The sequence below is a fragment of the Stigmatopora nigra genome, chromosome 10 (genome assembly GCF_051989575.1).
Source record: "Stigmatopora nigra isolate UIUO_SnigA chromosome 10, RoL_Snig_1.1, whole genome shotgun sequence".
NCBI classification, from domain to species: domain Eukaryota; kingdom Metazoa; phylum Chordata; class Actinopteri; order Syngnathiformes; family Syngnathidae; genus Stigmatopora; species Stigmatopora nigra.
Window position 1 is genome coordinate 5,368,029 of NC_135517.1, and position 21,522 is coordinate 5,389,550.

Sequence of the window (21,522 nt, forward strand, 5' to 3'; positions counted from 1 at the left end):
TATATATATATATATATATATATATATATATATATATATATATATATATATATATATATATATATATATATATATATATATATATATATATATATATATATATATATATATATATATATATATATATATATATACATACACACATACATACACATACTGTACACTAGTTTGAAATGTATGTCATGCTTATTTGCTTTGTTGTTGGTCCTTGTATACACATGAAATATAAACATTCCAATGTTATACACATACTTGAAAGTACAGGACATGAGTAGACAAAACGATTATATCAACGAGAGGTGTTATACAACATGACAATACGATAGAGAAAAAGATTACCTTGCCTGCACACGGCAATCTAAATCATTACGATTAAATATACAGCGCAAAAGAACATAAAACAATTTGTGTTTCTACTTCTACAGTAAAGTAAAAGATTCTAAGACGCATAACTTTTACATTACTCTTCTATCAATTAACATCATTTAGAAGAAAGAAATGCAAATAGGCAGCGTATCCATGTAGGCCACCATTCTTTTTAAGTTATATACAGAAAGCCAAGATAACAAAATAAAATCTCAATAGTCAAAATAAATAATTGTGATAAGTTATAGCGACGTTTTGTCTCATATATCTCTCAACAACAATACGGCACATATTTTATTAATCTATAAATTATTACTATACAAATAAAGTACTATGTATTGTGGATTAAGTATGACTTTATTCTCAAACAAAGACATGTATGAGACTATAAAATTAGTGGTATGAATGAATATATACCCCTGTTATTGAGTCATTTTAAAATTAAATGTTTTCATTTCACACTAAGTTTAAAAATGTTTAATGCATAAAAAGGATCCCCAATTAAAAATGAATTAACAATTGAGATCCCTACATTTCAGTTGTCATGGAATTTATCATAAATTATTGCTTAAATAACCTCTCACCCCTACCGTCCACCCCTTAAAAATGAATGTTTAAAAAATGACAGCACTATGACTTAACGGCTCGATTCCTTCCAATATCCTCCCTCCATCCAAAGTGCCTTGCAGGATTTTTAACAAACTTATCTGACGTAAAGAAACACGACACTAGACTTTTGGCTGTATCCCCTTATACATTGATCCTGTAATTACGTCTTTAATCTCTTAATTACGTGAGTGTATGTATGTGTGTACGTATCTGCATATATTCCTTTGTATGTGTTGAGTGGAGCAGGTAGTAGTTACAGACTTTCCCAAAGCGCTCGGACGACCGCGGTCCCAAACAGCCATATCACATTCTGGGGTCCAGTTGGACAGTTATGTGGAAGAGTGGCATCCACTGTAGGAATCTTTACTCATCAATGAAGGTGATCTCTTCAATCCTACAAGAGTAAGCAAAGCCAGTTTAGAGAGCTGTGTGAAGTGTTTGGCCGAGGAGATGCAACAACACGGAAAGAGATGAGGAACAGAGTGCGTGTGAGATTGTGAGAGTTCCCGGTACACAGGGTTTTTTTTAACCTTGCCTTCTTAGCAGAAACAGGACGAGTGTCCTTTTGATTGGAGCTGAGAGATTTCCACATGGTGGTTTTAGACATTTCATCAGATATATTAATATCAGAGGGATCACACCTAGGGAAGGAGGAGGCGAGAAGAAGCTCAAAATGGATGAAGGGAGAGGAAGTATCAATGTTAGTACCTACAAACTGGGTGTCCCACTTATAGACAACATAGTACACGGAAGGAAAGGCACATGAAGACAATACATGTATTGTTGTTGCATTGCCCTTTTCCATTCTAATAATCACACACACAAACGAACAAACTTCTACAAAATGTGAGGGCAAAGATCCAAACTAACCTAGGGTCATGGGCCCTTGAGGCCTGCTGTGGTTTACTGCTCTCCAGGGGAATGTGAACAGTTGGTGGATCTTCACTTTTTGGACAAAGCATAACCTGTGACTCCTGCAACAATAGAAACGTGGGCAGCCGTTATCTGCTTGTTTTGTTTTCATCTTCACATTGCTGTTTTTTTTTTATTTCAGGGACTGTACCTCATCAGTCTTTTTGGAAGCATCATCAAGATTTTTTTTCTTCCATTCAGGCATTAGATCATCCAGGTAGCTTAGCTCCCGATTGGAGAAGCAAAGGTCCAGAAGTTTGCGGATGAATACTAGAGCCAGAACCTTCAGATATATACAAGACATAAAATACATGTGAAGGCATAGATCAAATCTTAGAGTACTTCTTTATTTCATCAATTGTGAGAGATCAACTGACCATCATGGGGAAGACGATGGCAGCCGGTGAAGTCTTGATGACCCAGAGAAGCACGAGGCATGTCAGCTGGGTGACTGTGAACAGATGCACCTTCCTCAAGGGTACGTGGCGCAGGTAGATGAAGTCGGGTTGGTGTTTGGCTGGCATCCCAAACAACTTCAGACGGTCAAAGAACTGTGCTCCGGTAATGAAGATTTATGTTTATGAGTACTAGAGACTTCATCTAAGTCTACTAAACTTTTTACTGTCACTTAAAAAAACATAGCACTTTAATTTAGCACTTTAAAATAGTACTATATATTTTTGCAGGTGACGTGCTCTCCAATTGAATTGTAACCACTTCAGAGACTACCATATTTTGGATAAAAGGTAATGGTGTGCAAGTTGGTGAAATTAGTTCTCTATTAAGCGTCACACAGAACAGTTACCTGGATCCCCCTCAGGGATGAAGCGCCCATGTAGAGGAAGACACCATATAACACCGGCATTGGAATGAACTGTGTGAGAAAATATATATGTAAAAACAAGATAGAGCAGTGCTCTGACTCGAATGAATGTGATAACCTTAGGGTGGCAGCACTAACCTGAAGCGCTCCAGTCATGAAAACAGAGCATCCCATGAGCAAGAAGATGACCAGACCAGTGAGCCTTTGCTCTCGGATGCCAAGAAAGCGAGGCTGCTCTCCTGGAGCTGAGCTCTCAGACTCCAACTTCAAACTATTCACATGACTGATGGACAAGACAGTTGCAGCTACGAACCATGGCAAACCCATGATGGAGCACACGGCCAGCATCAGCCCCACCATTAAGAGGTCTAAGTGATAGCCACAACCTTTCTGAAAAACAAAAAAAACAGGAAACTATACTCAGGTTTGGAAAAAAAGTGAGTTTGTTTATGTAAATCTTAGAAGGCGAGCCTGTTGCCTCATAGAAGTATATGTTCCTTTCCAATTAAATCCGTTATATAAGCGTATTGATTTTATGATGAAAACGGTACATTTCTTTTTAGGCAAATTGCTCCAAAATCTAATGAAATTATTCAAAATAACTGCCTGTTTACCAGCAGTTTGTGCTCTTTCCGGTTGATGATGACAGCAGTTATCTGTTGGTCCATGAAGATTAGGATTGTACAGAGAAGCGCAGGGATAGACGCCGCCAGGACGGTCCACCACGGGTTACGTCCTATTGGGTTGATCAGCCACCCTCTGTCATCTCTAGTGGGCTAAAGGAGAAAGACAGTCAACACATGCAAATGAAAGATGATCGAATCTTAAGAGAAATGAGTGCATTCAGACAATTTACCTGGAATTTGCTGGGCACTTTTAACTTCTGGGAAGGTACTCCTATGATGTAATCGAGCAATACCATGAAAACAATTGTGAGGAAGACGGCAAAGTCGCTAATCATGGACCGCACCTGATCACAAGGAATAAGGACAGAAAACTGAAACAATGCTATAAACAATATCTACAAGTGTTTAATTATGAATATTTTTTTAATTTTTAGATTCTCCCTTTCTAATTATATTTGCATTTATAAGTAAACAAAACATTCCAATTTTGTTGATCACCTTGGTAGGGAAGTAACGACTTGTTTTGAACTCCTTGAGAAATGCTGACATGAAGAACGTTGAGAAGAACAAGATGACGGACCAAAAGAGGACATCTGGGGTATAGGGGCCATGATGGCTGCATGAGGTCCCTTCAAAATCTCCCTGCAGACTCATGCACTCCTGTTAAAAGAGGACAGGTTTGTCTCAGATTATTTGACCAAATTGCTCCTGAGAAGCAGAGGAGAACATTAACCAGCAAGTCTGTGAGTGAATGAGTGACTGTAGGAGCACTGCTAAGGTGGAAAAGACTATTGACCTTTCAAAAGATAACAAGCCGTTGTGTTCAGTCAAGAAAAGCTAATCGATGGAACGTCCCCATCACTGTTTTCCTCCAGAGAGGTGAATGGCTTGGGAGAAGGGGAAGTGGTGGATTGCTTGGCAACAAATGCAAACATGCAAGTGCAAGCACATTTTTCACAGCTCTCCATGTTTAGGTTACCTTAACAGTGAGGTTGGCCCAAGGAACAAAAGCAGCTGTGATATTCCGCTCGCTCCACAGTTCCAACGTTTTATTGCTCGGATTAAGTGGCTCTGAGCACCGGCAGCTAAAGTAAAAGACAACAAAATGATGATCAATGACACGTTAATAGTATACAGTAAAAAGTCTAATGATGAACACAATCTTTTTATCATGTATTCATTTTATAGAGAAAAATCACGTACTAGTATTGAATGGGAGTACAGTATAGACATTGCCAGTATTTGATTAACAATGATTATTACTTTGCATAGCAAATAATCCATACAATATTGGGCACGACACAGCTCACATGCTTCTCACAGATCCAATTTTGAAACATTCCAACTATTCACACAATGTGGGCTCTCTTTCGATTTCGCCTCTCTTGCCTTGGCAGAGATTTGTTGTTTTGACACCCCCTCATTTATTTCTAATGCCAAAAACACTAAGATTTCTAATTTTCTAGATTATTATGCGATTCAGATACTTTAGACACACACAAAAAATGGAAAACGTACTAATTTATTTTGACAAAACCCTCATTTATATATAGTAAAGGCTACTGAATTCTAAAGTGTCAATCTTTAGGATTTACAGCTGTCCATTATTCAGCGATTCTGAAAATTCCAACATCTGAAAGACCAACAGTTTTTCTTACTATGCCAGTGTGAGCTTGTCCAGATCACTGTGTGCATTAAAGGGATAAAGTTCTCCCAGATGGAACAGCTTCTCCAAAGCCTCGTAGATAAAGATGATACAAATAAGGGCGGCAAAGGCCTCCTCTGTAAAGCGAGTGATGTAGCACACCAGAGAGCTGGCGTCTGTGGCGACAAGCAAAAAACACAAAAACGCTGTCCACAAGCCAATGCAGGCCCTTAGTGACAGGTATGAGAGGTTGTAGTCCCTGAAAATCAAATATACATCATGTAAACATATCAGACAAAACGTATTTATATCTTAGAATCATTTAAACATACTTGCAGAATTTGAAGAGGATTTTCTCAAACACTAGAACAGGTCCTGTGCTACCCAAAATCGTGAGAGGCTGTCCAGCAAACAGTGAGTAAGCTACTCCGGTCATAGATGCACCGAGTAAAGACTCAATGGCACTCTGAAATACAAAATAAAAAGAAACATGCTGATAACTGGCATTTCTAAAAATGAATAAAATACAATGTTTTCTGTTAAGTAATATGTAGCTGGTGACATTCTGCACAAATGTTTGCTCTTACAATGCGACCCTCTGTTGCCTCCCCAAGCAGCCCCCCAAAGGTGATGACAGGAGACATGCAGGCACAGTACAAGAAGAGGAAGGAGGCCACACATTGCAGACTCAGACCATCTTTATAGTCACCCAGATAGAAGGGTGCCTTTCTTTTGATGTCCATTATTAAACCACCAAACAACCTGATCATGTAACACAAAAACGGGAACAAAATGCACGGAACATGTGTCATCATTTCATTTTCCATTTGAGTCCTCTTAAAACATGAGACTAAATAATTCCTCTTGACATTACCATTGAAAAACTACACGAACAAAAAAATTAGATATCTGTTCATTGGAAAGATTGGTAAGACACTTATTCACCTTCCAGTTCTCTGTAGCTCGGGTCCATGGTGCTCCGCTTGTGGCTCTTCTTCTACTTGGTAGACTGCTCCATTTGGAACACCAGGCATTTTTCTCTTCTCCTTTAATTAGGACCAAAAAACAAGGTAAGCTATCTTCAGTATATTCCTCTTTCTAATGCAACAATCAAAGCAGAAAGAACAGTTTGTACCTGAGATGGGACATTTTTGGGTGGCTCAATACGAATAGAAGGGTCCCACTCTCCGGGTGGCAAGACAGTCACTTGGTCCAGAAACTCATCTATGCCAGCCAGCAAGTCACTTCTGTCTTTTGCCTTATATGCCACACCATGGAAGATCTGGACAACAGAGACGTCATGATAACCATGTTTTGAGTGTTTTTGCCTTAGTGGAAGTCTTGTTCTGAAGTTTTGACTTACCTCATCTGTCATAATAGTTGCCATAGAGCGACCAATCTCATGATATTGCTGAGCTTTTCCATCAGGGCCCAAAAGAATGAAGAGGAACCTAAAATGATGAGTTGATGGCATATCGGACATTGTTTCCACAGAATTGAAGTGCTTTTTTTAGATAGTGGAAAGGTTTGCTGCCTGCCTTGTGGGTATTGGGACTTCGGTGAGGCCAGTGAGCAGAACAGCAGGGGACAGGCGAACAAAGGCCACAATGGGTCTCTCCAAGAAGTCCAGTTCTCCGACTAACACATTGGAGGCCTCTGCTCCCTCTGGGATCTTCTTCATGAAGTGGAGGTCCACCTAAAAATATCAAGGGGCTACTGGATGACAGCTTCTCACATGCCTCTCACTTGTGCAACACATGCACCATGTTAACACCATATCCATTGTTCACAGACAATTATGTATGTTCCCGATGAACAGAAAAATACTAGGGTTGCGGGGGGTGTTGGGGCCTATCCCAGCTGACTTTGGGCCAGAGGCAGGGGACACCCTGAATTGGTAGCCAGCCAATCACAGGGCACAAGGATATAAACAACCATTCATGCTCATACTCATACCTAGGGGCAATTTTGATTGTCCAAATAGCATGCATGTCTTTGGAATGCTTTAAATTTGTACCTTACTAAGGTCCACTTGATTGCCTTCCTGTCCTGTGCCATTCTTGCCTTGCTCAATGGGAGGTGCAGGTTGTGGAGAGGTTGCTGATGCTGCTACACATGAGAAAATATTATTCTGCCTGTCCCCAAAAGATTTCTACCCCAATTGGCTTTTCTCCCTGTTCTATTTGTATTTTCAGTTTATGTCATCTCTCTCCCGTACTGTTATAGATTTTCATATTTGAGACTTGAAACCAAAATAATTGCACTTCAGAAACACCAGTACATTCCATCAAAATATGCCCAAGGACACACGTTATTAACTCAAATGGCAAAGTTTTTGTTTATTTTTACCAGGGACACAAGGGAATTTAGCAGAAAATGTATGTGAATGAAATGTACAATAAAAACCTGTGAGGTGGGGCTCTGATTGTTTGCGGGTCCCCTCTGCGATGGAGCGCACCATCGGCATGAGGTTCTTTTTCTTCTCATTCTGGTGGTGGTGCCGCTTTAGCAAGGCCTCTCGCACTTTAATCCTGACACTATCGTCCAGTTCATGGGACGCCTCCTGATGATCCAAGACCATGTCTGCATTAAACAAAGAAGTCTTTTTTTTCTCGCCAAACAAAGAAACCCCAATCTACTCAATGGCATAGACTGTAAATATTTGGATTCAAACTGGAAAATGAATAATAAAATATTATTACTCCATTTTATTTATTTTCCAGTATATCTAAAAGTAGATATGTCATTAAACACACTTTTGCTCAGTGTGTCTGCTTCTACAGGTGCTTGTGGCAGGAGTCACATGGTTAAGTGTGTGTTGGTGTGTGCATGCCTGCATTTGTTAGAATCATTCTGGATAAACTGAATAGACAGTGATTGCTCATTCACATTCACTTATCAATCTATATATCTATATATATGTTTTTATATCTCTATAACTCTATATATATGATCTATGTCTATATATCTATATAAGATATATCTATATAACCATTCCTAGATACCAAAACATTTGCTTTGTGTACTGTATTCATTTGTGTATTTCAAAAGGCCTGGTACTCACAAGACAATAATACAACTGTTGTGCTATCAAACGCTCGGTCAAAGTAATATCTGGCCATCGGGTATATGGAAAAAAAAACTATTTGGGATCTTTTAGAGGTGATTCATCATATGATATGCTGCACCTGCAATCTCCTCAATGGAGTCAGCATGCATGTCGAGCAGCACACTGCCATTGATGATGCAACTCCGCAACTCAAAGAGACTGTGGAGAGAAAGTGTAGCCACGTACGGCTTACTCCACCTCTCGCCACCATCTTCCACATCTTCCTCAAACTTGAGCCACCTGAGGACAGACAGAGAGTGACAGCAGTCCAGTCATGAGTTGCTCAGTTACTCAACATCTTAAATCACGTGACTACGGTTATTAAAATGAGTAAACATCTGACATCTGATTTTAAATTATGAGTTAGGTTTATGGGTTAGGGTATAAAACCCTATAATAATAAAAAATGCACTTTAGCACCTCCTGGTCAAGAAAATATTCAGTAGCCTGAAAACGCAAACTTCCTGCCGAAGTTTTTATTACCGTGTTTTATAGCCAATGGCTCCCAAAGGATGAACTCACCTGGCCGTTTCCTTCCACTCAGCATCTTTGCCATCTTTCACACAAATCTCATCAAGCTCAGTGAATAACTCATGGGCCACGTGCTCAGCATCTTCCTCAGTTCCCAGAATGAACTGAACCCGTTGGGACGGCGTGTCTGATAAGTGATAAATATGACATTTTTTCTCCATTTAGATTACTTTCCATGAAATGAGAAGACTTTCAATTTTATGGGATTTACTAGTAGCTTTTTCTTTTTAAATGTTATTGATTGTATCCTAGTGTGTGTTACACTAGTGTGATCGTGTACATAAGCGTACATGCAGACTAGTTCATGCTAATTATCAGGCTTGTCAATCTTGGCCTTGGGGTATGTACACGTGTTTGTGTTTCCATACGCATAGAGATGCGTGTGTGGGTGTGTATAAGTGTAACCCAACAGTATTGATAGTCATGATGGAGCATCCATTAAAACTGTGTGATGTAATTGTTCAAATAAAAAAAAAATGTGATATAGACCAGATGGCAATTGACTGGGAAGACAGCCAACATGGAGAACTGGCAAGTGTTTTCTGCATGTACCATGACAAGGAGACTTTTCATTTCCGGCGCTTTGTTGCACTGAAATGCTTCCTGTCCTCTTGTCTTTCTTACGATGTCGAGAGCTATGAGCCTTGTGGTGTCGATGGCTCTGCCGGGGCATCCGAACACCCACGAAGAGAGTTCTGTGACCTGAACAAGAGGTGACAGAATAGTTATTTTATTTAAAGATGCAAAGTGCACGTACCAGCAATACCATTAAGTAGTGCTTATATGGTATGCTTTTCCAATTACTGTAAAATCATATCATTTCTGACCTCCAGTTCACCATTGAAATGTCTATGAACTAGTACAAGATGAGAAAAAGTAGTCTTCATAATTCCCCAATGAATAGAAGAATGTCTGAGATAATAATGCTACAAATTGGGTTCCTCTTTTTTTGCATATACCTTCAAGTTCTTCTTTCTCATAGTGGATGTTTGACACCGAGCTTGTCCCACCTTGGTCTATTACCACTTCCTCATCTGGCCGCTGAATGACAAAGAAAGAAAAAAATGCATGAAAATGTTGACAACTTTAGGCATGATAAACGTTTTTATCACGGACAGTCAGACTGTCCCGCTTCGAACAAACATTTTGAAAAATCACTTCCTGAGGTCATAGTAGTCCAAAGTGAAAGTTAAAATGATGTGCAAAAATGTACGAGAAGAATGGATTTAGCTATTTAGTGTCTCTTGATTGCACATTGCCCGTCAAGCTGGATCAGTCCACACTTTCAAATAAAACTCAGAACAAGTATTCAGTAAGAGTTTTTCCTTTACCATTAATATAAGATGCATGCACTTGGCACAATTTAATTGTAACCATCTTTTGGTGCCTAAAACAGGAGATTCTGAGATTAAACATGAAAAAACTGCAGGTCTATCCTAACCTTGGTGACTGTACATTTTACAAGTGAATGATTGCTAATGCAAGGGAAGGTTACTGAGTGTAATGATCGCCATGTTCACAATGTCTTCCTCAAGTGTCATTAGCGAAGCTTGTGAGTCTGAATTAGTGAGGAAATGAAGACGATTAGAGCTTTCACATTACGATGACAAGATGCCTGTTAAAATCTCAGTGGAAAACATGCTTGAATTAGCCATGTCAGGAAGAAGAAAAAACTCTTACAGGGCACAATAATGAAAACTAATGAGAATTTAATGAACAAGCAAGTCACCTAATAGTGTAGTGGTTCACTCGACTGACTTAGGTGCGGGCAGGCACAGGCTGGATGCCCACTGCACTACAAAATATCATAACAATGCCAGATGCATATCAATAAGTAATAATCTCAGACTTTGCCACAGTCTTACTCCACTCAGGTGGACCGACATGGATTTGAACCCAATCCGCCACCATGAGGCCGATGCGCTAACCACTCATCCGCCGGGCCTCCCTGCATTACTTTATACAGACGCAAAATCAAATTACTCATGTTGAATTTTAACGATGTATAATCTTCATGTTTAAAAATGTTGACCTAGATTGAGAATTCCCTCTGGTGCCAATAGAAGAAAATGTCAATACAGCCTAACAGTCATAAGTGTTCATTTATTTTATTTTATACTTGATACATCTTGGTAAAGGACTGGCAAGAGTCTGTGATCTTATCAGTATTCTAAATGGACTATATCAGTCTCAAATAGAAAAGATGATCCATTTTTTTGTCTCTGACACACACATATGCGCACTAGCAGACACACACACATCAAAACAAAACAAAAACTGTATTATCAGCCATTGCAGCTGTGGTGGAATAAGTAAAAGGCTCTATGTTGTGGGTGGATTTGCAGATCAAGCTCAAGGCACCATTCAAATTGGAGTTTTAACAAATACGTAAACACCAAACGAGCACATGATGGAATAGACACTATAAAAGATCCCCGAAATAGTAATGCATTATCATATCTTCAATTGTGTATTTATTCGGTCAAGCAGGCACATATGAAAGGACAAAGTTTCCATTTAGGTGTTTTTATTCAGCCTCTTTTGGCTACTGGCATATTCATGCGGACATGTTTTGTTTTTCTTTTGTGTTCAGCGGTTAATGTTTCTTTTTTATTTAATGTTGAAATCACTGGTCTGACACTTAAGTGCTTCACGTAATTAAAGGCTCATGAGACAATGTTTTTTTTCCCCTTCAGGTGAGAGCACACACCTCTGTGAACTGAATTTTCCACTGACTGGGTACACCCAGTGTTTCTAATGCGTGCTTATGCTTCCTGGCAACCAACCTTTTTCTAATATGTTCTTGTCCTTGAACTATAGTAGCATGCGACAGGGTAAACCTTCAGTCTCTCTTAATTCATTTTCCATGCAGATTACTCACGCTCCTCTATGCAAAGGGTTCTCAATGGGAAACAAACTGTCTTTTTATGTCTTGATAAATTGGAATCACCAAGTACTGCAAGAAGCCTTTTGCAAAAGTCAAGTTGTAGTCAGATGTCACCAGTTTCATAAGAAAAACAGAGTAATTCCATCCCAACTTTACCATCGCAAAAATCCTGTAACGAAAATCTTAAAATGTTACAACATCTATTATCGAGGTCGCCAAGGACCAATGAAGATTCTACTGTGTTATACAACTTGCATAAAAATAAATAACCTACTTATCAAAATGCAAAAAAGCCAAATCCAAAACATAACTTCCCATTATGAAATTATTTAAATCCTACTTTCATCCTGGCCATAAAATTAAAGTTATGGACTGTGTTCTCAGAAATGTCCTGGACATCCCTTTAAAACTCATTTTAAATTGGACTCCTTTTGTCATGTTTTTGTCCCTCAGTGTTAGAAAAGAGCAAATATTTGTCACTTCGATGCAACACAAAGAATAAAACCAGAAGAAAGCTTGTCACGCATCTGAATCTATGAATGTTCTTGTCATTGAAAGACATTGAGTTGGTCATCACAAACAGAGCAGCAATGATTTGAGTAGCACTCACCCTCTACCAAACTTTCCCAGCCCCCTTTCAGCCCAGTAGGTCAATCAATGCGCTTTCATTTTCACTCCATTAGAGCTGTGGAGGGATGAAGCATTCAGAGTCCCACAAAGTGGCATTGCATGGGACATATTGCATCACAGAAGCAGTGATTATATCAATCACAGCAGAAATTCAATACATGGAAATGGTTGATAAAACATTTCCTATGGACCAAGTGGTATTGCATGGGACATTACCATTTTACTAACCAGCATATGTAAACACTCAAATATTCAATCTTTTTGCTGGTCAATTAACCCAAATGCTACACAACTTTATCACACACATTTATCCATATTCCTGTTGTCAATTTACCATACAAAACTTAAAGTACATTGATTTTTGTGGAGAATTCATGCAATTCTGGCATCAATTTTCAATTCATAAGTTCTCTCTGTTGATTGAAAGTACCTTCACTGCATAGCCTTGTTTTGTTTCTGTACTAATTTGACATTTGTAAAAAGAATCACAGAAACATAGAATCAAAACAAAACTTTTCTAAAAGCAAATTGTCTTTTCAAATGGGAGAAACATTGAGAATCTTGTTAGGACATACAAAAAATGTTTTTTAATGACTATACTGAAATATTCGGGCCAATTAATGAAGAATTAAAGTACAAATAATACATAATGCTCTTTTAATTATGCCTTTTTTCAATGAATATCATTAATTCTTAACAACAGTTCACCTTTAAACGTGATATTAAAATGTGTTTATTTGTGCAAGCATAGAATATAGAAGGTAAAAAGTAGTGTGATAGATAAATGGACAAAAGACTGGCACATACTAACTGTAAAATGTTCTTCTGGCAGGAGCCTTATCCGACTGTAGTCCAACGGGGAAATCTAGTTCGGTATAACAAAAATCTTATCCAGAGAATCAATGTGGACTCTTTTTATACCTCTTGCCTCAAAACACCCTGAGGGATACAGGTCCTGACTCAAACAACTAGACCTGTCACTGCCAGACTGAGACAGCTTCCGTGTGCCACACACACAAATATTACATACACGATTCAAGTTTGTGTCTGACACCTTGAGACGTGTGCCTGTGGCTAGCCCATCAATACATGACAGGATGTAATGGTGAGACAGGAAAAGAGAGAACTGCTGGTCTAACGACTATTTTAGCCCACAGGCAGAATGAGTCATCTGTATGCACCGTGCTCACTGCCTCATGTTCCAATCCGCTCTTCATCTTCCACCTCTAATTGTTTTAGTTGTAGTAAGATTGGTTTAGTAGGAATTTGTGGCTCCAAAATTAATTTTAGCAGTCAATTTAAATATGTATTTACAATACGTACATTCCTTTTTGTGAATGACTTGCCTTATTGGACCCAATTTGAATATTTTTGTGTTAGACAGTTGAGTTATGAAACTTGAGCTTTATTTTGCAGCAATGTAAAAAAAACATTACATGGTTTACATCCTATTATAAAAGTGTGGGCTGTGCACATTGTCTTAATAAGTAAAATGTTAGGTTCATGAAAATCAGACTCATTTTTTTTTAAGTATAGAATGTCAGAATGACATAATCCCTCCTAGTTAACTTGAATAATGTGTTCTCTTCAGACAAAAATACATGTGATGTCATGGAACAAAGGCTGTCCCGTGGTGCAAGTAAAAGAGAAATTAAAAGATCACAAACTGTGTATTATTATTACACTAAGAAGTTTTCAACATTCTCATGAAATATATCCATAACGGAAAAAGAGGTCATCAGTAATGTTTGTTGTTTTGTTTTGATTAGAATTCTTTGGTTATATTATTGGTTCCCAGTGGGAAATTACCTAGTCAGCGCTGCAGAATAGTATTGCCAAATATGGTTCCTTGTCTTCCAAGATAAATATTAGAAACAGCAATTTTGCAACAATTAAAACGATGTATTTTTACATTTAACAGAAAAGGAAGGCCATTTAAATTCGAGTTTGCATCTTCTTCAAGTTATTGTGTAGCAGGCACGGTCCACAAAAACATCTCTTCAAGTCTAAATCCGAATGGGAAGAGTTGCTTGTCTATATTGTATTTGATGTTATTGATCATGCACATAACAAGGCCTGACTGTTATAAAGTACCTTGAACCAAACCAAACAGGTTTGCCAATTCGTCTTTTCACGCTTCAAAGCTTTGCCCACACATGATCACCCAAGTGCAGCCATGATACAGCATCACATTACAGAACATAGAGCAGGCTGCAGTATGCTTGTATGGACCCTCGCTTTCCCCATCCCACTGCTGGAATGACTAATAATCATCTGAAGACTGCGGGAGAGAATGGCGTCAAGGTCATTTGGGGGTAATTTAACAATTCCGGCAGTGTCACCAGTGGAAATGCACAAAATTGTGTCCATTTGTGAGTCATTTTACCAGATCACATACATAAATACAGGTCATCATTGACGTCACCGTGTGTCGCAATGTGATAGCATCTTCCACAACGACGTCGTAAATGGGATTATACGTCACATGAACCATGTCAACAATCGCAAATGATCAGCTTCATCTTGACACGTGGAGAAACCGTGTCCCCACGCGTCCTGCATCCAGATGCTGCGATTAGGAATCATTCTTTAAAAGTTCTCAGGAACACATCTTTTACATTTTAAATGCCAAATTCAAGTCAGAAAGCATGAGCACGTGTTCATATACATTTACATGCATGTAAAGCAACAAAGAGTGGGTGTACTCTACCTGATAGCTTAGAATGCTTTCGGGGTCGTGGATAGGCATGCTGGGGGGTCTTTGTTTTGACCTGGATGAGATAGAGGTGACACTTTTCTGCGCACGGTTGCACGGGACGCTAGAAAGAAAATAGGCGAACGCTCGTCCCAGCAGCCACTTCGGTTTCAGCTAACATGTCGCTCGTCGACATCTGGCATGATTCCGATTATATTTGCACATATTGTCTGTGGAAGGAAGTATGATGCTTCTTCCAGTTTGCAGTTTCCAGCTCCCCCTCCCGATGCTCTCCTCCCTGGTCCTAGTCGGTGGTCGTGTGGGAGCAGGACGCAGGCAATCGGCGCACAACAATAGCCAATCGTGGCTCCAGGTGCGGAGCGCTTCTGCCTCAACCAATCACACGCAATGAGTCTACATTTCAGCCAATGAGAAACACATTAATTGGACGCTCCAATCGAGACAACGGATGTCCAAGCGTCACAAAATTGATTTATAGTACCACTGAACTATGTTTATTCTACATTGAATTATGCCCCCTTACTTTTTGAAATTCTATGTATATAAAACATTAAAGAGTCTTTTGTTGACTGCAGAAGTGTTTCTGCAAGGTGAATGAATCACAAGGGGTGCTGGAGCCTATCCCATCTGACATCAAGCACCAGGCAGGACACCCCGAATCGGTGGCGATCCAATCGCAGGCCACAAGGAGACAAAGGACAACCATTTACACTCATACTCCTACATAAGGGCAATTTAGAGTGTTCAATCAGACAGTCTTCCATGTTTTGGGATGTGGGAGGAAACTGCAATACCCAAAGAAAACCCACACGCCTGTGGAGAACACGAAAACTCCACACAGTGAGGACCAACCTAGCGTCAAACTCTCGACCCCAGAACTGTGAGGCCGATGCGCTAACCACTCATTTGTCAGGCCGTCCTCATGTATATTTTATTTCTTTTTTTTGGGATATTTCTTGGACTGCAATGCACATTTGTATCTTCTATTATCAGTTATTTAATGTAAACATTGCTAAAAAGCAAAGCACTCGTCAATTCTCTTGACAAACAGATTGAATGAACATAACAAGAATGGTCATCTTCCCATATGTTGACCTTTGTATACAATTTGTTTAATGTATTTATTCATTTAAATCATTACCTGCTGTCAAAATAATCCACCTCAATAATAGTAGTAATTTGAAGTAGTTGAGGATAACAGACATTGATGGTTTCAGCTGCCCCCAAGCGTAAACATCTAGAATTACACAAAAGAGGACATCACATTTGGCTCACGCGTATTGTTGACGGTGACGTAATATATTTGGTTTAAAGATGTCGTAGACGTTGTTAATACGATCAGAAGGCATTATAATTTTTTTAATCACAGGTGATGAGATGACATTGATTCAGAAGATGACCAGCTATGCAGATGTCAAGTTTACATATGTCTCCCTCATGTTTTACCGCCAGGGGACACTTTTGGCTCGATGACACAAGATCCCATCCAGTGGATGCGTAATAGGTTCTCCTATTTATTCTTGATTTTCCTCATTGCAGTGCTACTGACTTGAAAAGTGCGTGATGTTGCATCTCCCTGTTTTTATAATCATCATTGTGTGGTACAGTTGCCACAGTAACTTAAAATAGAGATGTGCGGTTGTTATGGTTACAGTCTGTGGGCGAAATGGAGGATGGGAGCTCAGGTGGATGGATGGATGGATGGATGGGAGGAAGCATTTATTTATGTTTTTATTGATTTGTTTAAAAGTATTAGGCACCTTTTTATACGGTGAAGTACATTATACATTTCATCTAATGGCTACTCTTTAGAAAATAGACATTGCTTCGGAAAATATACCGATTCACCTCAAAATGAGGTACACTCGATTATAATGACGCAAATTTTGTCTGATTGGTGTACCGTTTAGTTTAAGGAAGTGACTCTTGAGTTGCTCTACCCTTTTTGCGTCCAAAACAATCGATTGTTAGTCTTTACCAAATATATAATGTATTATCACGAATGCAAACCTATTTGCTATAATATTCTTCTATTTAGTTCGTCCCCATTTTAAAATTAGATTTATAGACACACTGCCTTTCCTAAGTTAACCTATTTGCATGTTTGTATCACACAAACTTTTTGTAAATAAAACAATTCACTTTACCATTTGTTCCAGAAATGGCACCAGTAGAGGTTAAGGCACTTTGTAGCCTTCCGACGACCAAGGTGGAGAAGATTAGAGCAGCTAAGGCCTTGGTAGAGAAAGCTGTCAAGGTCATTACCAAAAGACAGAATGAATCCATGCTATGCATTGCTGGCAACATTTTGTTCATACTAACCACCACTGCTCCTGGTCTACTTTTCTTAGATGCACAAAGTATTTTCAGTGCAAGGGCATTATCCTGTAATCCGTGCTGGGTTACGTGCCAGAGGGTGGGTGGAACGTCATTTAAACAATGCAGGCTGCAGACTATCTTCTCACCCGAGTGAAAAAGACAAGGATGATGAAAAGACCGAAGCAGTTACCTTTAGTTGGAATAAAGGTCAGTTCAGAGATGGTTATTAGTTCATTCATGATTTTGTCTTTGAAATATGTACATGTAAACACAAATGTTCCTTGACATTTTCTAATCAAATTATAAAAACCCATTTATCTGCCTTATTTAACCACTACCAGAGAGGGGAGATACCGGAGAGGAAGACAGCACTGACCAAATGTACAATTTCATGGTATGAGCACTTTAACATGGAACACCTAAAATACTTCTACCTGTTAAATATCTTACACTTTAATGTAACCAGAAGATTGCTAACATCCATTTACTAGTGGTATACTTGTCTGTGTAGTATAGTAATTCTTTTTTCTTACTTTTTATAGTCCCATCTTGTCCGACATGAGAAGACATATTTCTACTGGAGCGGGCGTTACGATTACGAGCATTGTCGTACACTAACACCGAACCAAGTGACCAATCATTATGCAAAAACTGGACATTTTACCACCAAGGTATCAAAAAGAATACACATGGAGATATGATAGACACATAACCTCTTGTAAAGGAGTAGCAGTGACAATATTCTGTGTTGTTGCTGTTTGAGGTGGGTCTCTGTGTGAATCTACGTAACCTTAGGTGGTATGACACTGCAGATCCCGACACCTTCTTCCCGAGATGTTACAGGCTCGTGGATGAGGACGAGAGACATGCTTTCATCGGTCTGCTTTACACTGCTGCCATACTGTCAGGCAAAACTAGAATTCACTTTTGATACCAGGTATCTTGTGCTCTGTGTGGGGGGAAAAGAGGACTTCAGGAGGACAGCATGCTGCAGTCTGATAAAACACGTGGTGGAGATGAGCAAGAAGACAAATGAACAAACCCAGGAGGAGAAAAATGATCAAAAAGTCTCTACGGGTAAAGATTAAATGCTAAAATTGACACAGAATGTTGAATAGAATGAAAGAAGTGTATTTTTTTCTCTCCCTCAGTTAGTGCAGGGGTGATCAATACAGCCTTGCAGGTGTGTCAAGAGTACCTGAGTGCTTTGGAGCACAGTGACATCGATGTGGCTCTGGAAACGTTCCCAATTGTGGAGGAACATCAGTGGAATCAATTTCTGCAAATGTATTACATGGTAGTTCAGTGAGTACATTTTAATCCATCTTTATGGGTACATTTATTGACTGATATGCGGGGTGACCATCTTTATATCTATACATTTATACACAATATGCTATTTTGTAAGCAAAATATGGCTGATGAGTGGGTTAGCTCTGGGATTAAAGGATTAAAATAATTGATGAGAGCAAAATCTTGACACTGATCATTTTAATGGTGTGTAGTAACGGGGCATCGATCAAAAGTAGTGCTGATTTTGTGAGCCGTTGCCAAGCCATGTTGGTCCAAATGAAACAAGTTTGCCCTCAGATGGAATCAGATGGATTCAATAATATCTGGATTATTAAACCAGGAGCAATGTCAAGAGGAAGAGGTAAGATTTTTCTTTCTAACTTCCATTTTAATTAGTAAACATGTTGTCTTTTCTCTGTCCAATAAAAACTTACACTTGGTATATAAAATATGATATATGTTCATCAAGTATAGTAACTTAATGAGTTAATCAATCTCATGTCTTCTTTTACCTGAAACTTTGCAGGGATTGTTTGTATGAATCGCTTGGAACAAATTTTAGCGCTGGTGGAGTCAGATACAACCGTAGTAAATGAGAGCAAATGGGTGGTTCAGAAATACCTGGAACAACCTCTGTTGGTTAAGGGAACCAAGTTCGACCTGCGTCAGTGGTTTCTTGTCACTGACTGGAACCCCCTGACTGTTTGGTTCTACAAAGAGTGCTATCTGAGGTTCTCCACTCAGCCATACTCTACTACAAGTCTGGATAGGTCAGGCAAGGCACAAAAAACGTGCTATAAATATTTGTTGTGTGGGAGTACTTCTCTTTAGAAATCAATGGTCATGAAATATGCGCGTTTTATACACTAGTACTTGTAAATAGAGTATTTGTCAATGATGTATTAACAGAGCACACTAAGATAAAAAAATATTCACTCATTCACCCTACATTCACCTGGCAATGTTTCCCTTTATTTACATTATGGCTTTTGAACTATTAGGCATTGGAAATATTATTTAATGTATCTTTTATTACGGTAATGATAGAGACCGTTTGTTCCAATAGAGTTTGTAAAAAAAAACAACATTTTTTTTAATGTAGATTTGTAAAAATTTGGGGCTTTCTTCTAATACTTGATGATTGTAAGAATAACCAAAGTTTAATCTGAAATGAACACTAACCATTGTCCCACTCAGCGCCATCCACCTGTGCAACATGGCAATCCAAAAGCACCTCCAGCCATCACTTGATCGCGACCCGACCTTGCCCAGGGACAACATTTGGTCCAGCTCCGACTTGAAAGCACTTTTGCAGCAGGAGGGCCGAGCGGCGCAGTGGGAGAGCGTGGTGGTTCCGGGTATGCAGCGAGCTTTAGTCCATGTCTTGCAGACAGTCCAAGACCAAGTAGACCACCGCAAGGCCTCCTTTGAGTTATATGGTGCCGATTTCTTGTTGGGAAATGACCTGAAGCCTTGGCTTCTTGAAATCAACGCCAATCCCACGATGGCTTGCACAAGTGTTGTCACAGCTCGGCTCTGCCCCGCCGTTCAGATGGACACCCTGAAAGTGGTCCTGGACAGACGAAAAAACCCCAATGCCTTAACTGGAGGCTTCTGTTTGATGTATAAACAGGTGAATCTTACATTACAGTGACAATGATAATACACAATGCATAACATTTAGATGATATGCTCAGTAAAATGAGCAATGTAACGAATGTTCTGGTTGTCAAGTATACTTTTTTTTTTACATTATTTTTTTGTTTTGCTTTCTCTCAGCCTAGAATTGAACCCTCACAGTTTATTGGTGTGCACCTGATGGTGGAAGGAAACCGCATCTTAAAACCAAACCCTACAAAGTGCAAACCAAAGATTGTTACCTCAAAACCTGCACGTAGCCACTTTTCTTCCCATGGTGAGATGACTAAACATAGTGAAAAGATGACTAAACATAGTGAGAAGATGACTAAACTTAGTGAGAAAGTCCCTAAACATTGTGAGAAGGTCCCTAAACATAGTGACAAGGTCCCTAAACATAATGAAAAGATGACTAAACATCAAGCAACACCACAGGAGAAGGTAGAAGAGCGCCGACCATCCCCAGAAAAGAAGCAACAGACACCTCCTCCAAGGAGGGAAGAAGAAATACCTGTAGTTCACAATGCAAGGATGATGTCAGGAGAAGGTGCAGTGAAGGACAAACCTAAACCTAGGAAGAGAAGCCACTGTAAAAGTAGGAGTAGTGAAAGCAATGCACCTCCAGTTAATCGAAAGAAAAACTCCTTTTCACGCACCCCAAAGTCTTGCAGTGTTTCACATGTCTGTAAAAGTTCAATTAAACCAAACCAGAGAGCGCACTTGTGGAGGTATGTCGTTCCTGGAACGGTTATTCCGAGACCCTTGCAGTGTCTTACTAGTATGCATCCATATCTTGTGCCACCAAGCTGTCGAAAACGTGCAAAGGAGACCTCTCAACAGGAGGCTAATTATAGATTCTACAAGCAGCGTTACATGCAAAATTTGGTGCATTATGTTAAGTGACAATGTACAGGAAGCTATTGTTTTCAAATCATAGATTAAAACATTCCCTTCATGACTATTAAGCACAACGTGCACCAGTAGTCCTAAACCTTTTCTCAGGCACAAACCAGTGTCATGTCATTCACTGTATTTTTGGGCAACCATCAGAAAAACAACAAAAATCCATCCATTACACCTAATATCATTTATTGCTGCAGCCCTGAGCTTCACTAACAAGAAATTATGCTCCTATATAGTGTGCTGTTGTATTGTAATGCACAGGAATATGAGATGAAATGAGCAGCCACCAAGTTTGTCACCTTGAAGACTGTTTGCCCATATTACAAAAAATATGTAAGTGCTTAATATTTCCGCTAGGGAGTGCTATGATATAATATTAGAAACATATTCAGGACTGCCGAGGAACCACAAGAGAAAAAATTCAATAATTTTCCGAATCTGTTATACTCAAAAGGGTCGCGGGGGGTGCTGGAGCCAGTCTCAGCTAACTACGAGCACCAGGCGGGGGTCACCCT

The 21,522-nt window shown here is 39.3% G+C and overlaps 2 protein-coding genes across 5 annotated transcripts; one reads left to right on the top strand and one right to left on the bottom strand.

The window, feature by feature from the left end:
* Window positions 1-94: 94 nt before the first annotated feature.
* On the bottom strand, window positions 95-15,184 carry slc4a8 (solute carrier family 4 member 8). 4 transcript variants are annotated; one of them, XM_077725885.1, is made up of 25 exons: window positions 14,849-15,184; window positions 9,581-9,662; window positions 9,174-9,323; window positions 8,613-8,748; window positions 8,170-8,330; window positions 7,388-7,564; window positions 6,999-7,087; window positions 6,520-6,677; window positions 6,345-6,432; window positions 6,117-6,263; window positions 5,927-6,027; window positions 5,569-5,743; window positions 5,314-5,447; window positions 4,995-5,240; window positions 4,316-4,421; window positions 3,835-3,996; window positions 3,567-3,680; window positions 3,325-3,486; window positions 2,849-3,100; window positions 2,693-2,761; window positions 2,265-2,438; window positions 2,039-2,170; window positions 1,846-1,949; window positions 1,506-1,616; window positions 95-1,369 (listed from the first exon to the last, which is right to left on the bottom strand). In XM_077725885.1, the coding sequence occupies exons 1-25, from the start codon at window positions 14,885-14,887 to the stop codon at window positions 1,339-1,341; spliced, it is 3,300 nt and encodes a 1,099-aa protein (XP_077582011.1). In that variant the 5' UTR covers window positions 14,888-15,184; the 3' UTR covers window positions 95-1,338. The 4 variants fall into 4 exon arrangements, with proteins under 4 accessions (XP_077582011.1, XP_077582012.1, XP_077582010.1 ...); XM_077725886.1 differs by having other exon boundaries at window positions 1,511-1,616; window positions 6,999-7,090; XM_077725884.1 differs by having other exon boundaries at window positions 6,999-7,090.
* A 989-nt stretch (window positions 15,185-16,173) lies between these two features.
* Window positions 16,174-21,007, top strand: LOC144202669 (tubulin monoglycylase TTLL3-like). Its single transcript, XM_077725542.1, has 12 exons — window positions 16,174-16,358; window positions 17,014-17,111; window positions 17,206-17,380; window positions 17,515-17,567; window positions 17,716-17,844; window positions 17,937-18,051; window positions 18,140-18,250; window positions 18,325-18,478; window positions 18,679-18,827; window positions 18,993-19,236; window positions 19,664-20,099; window positions 20,246-21,007. The coding sequence occupies exons 2-12, from the start codon at window positions 17,016-17,018 to the stop codon at window positions 21,005-21,007; spliced, it is 2,424 nt and encodes an 807-aa protein (XP_077581668.1). The 5' UTR covers window positions 16,174-16,358; window positions 17,014-17,015.
* The last annotated feature ends 515 nt before the right edge of the window (window positions 21,008-21,522 follow it).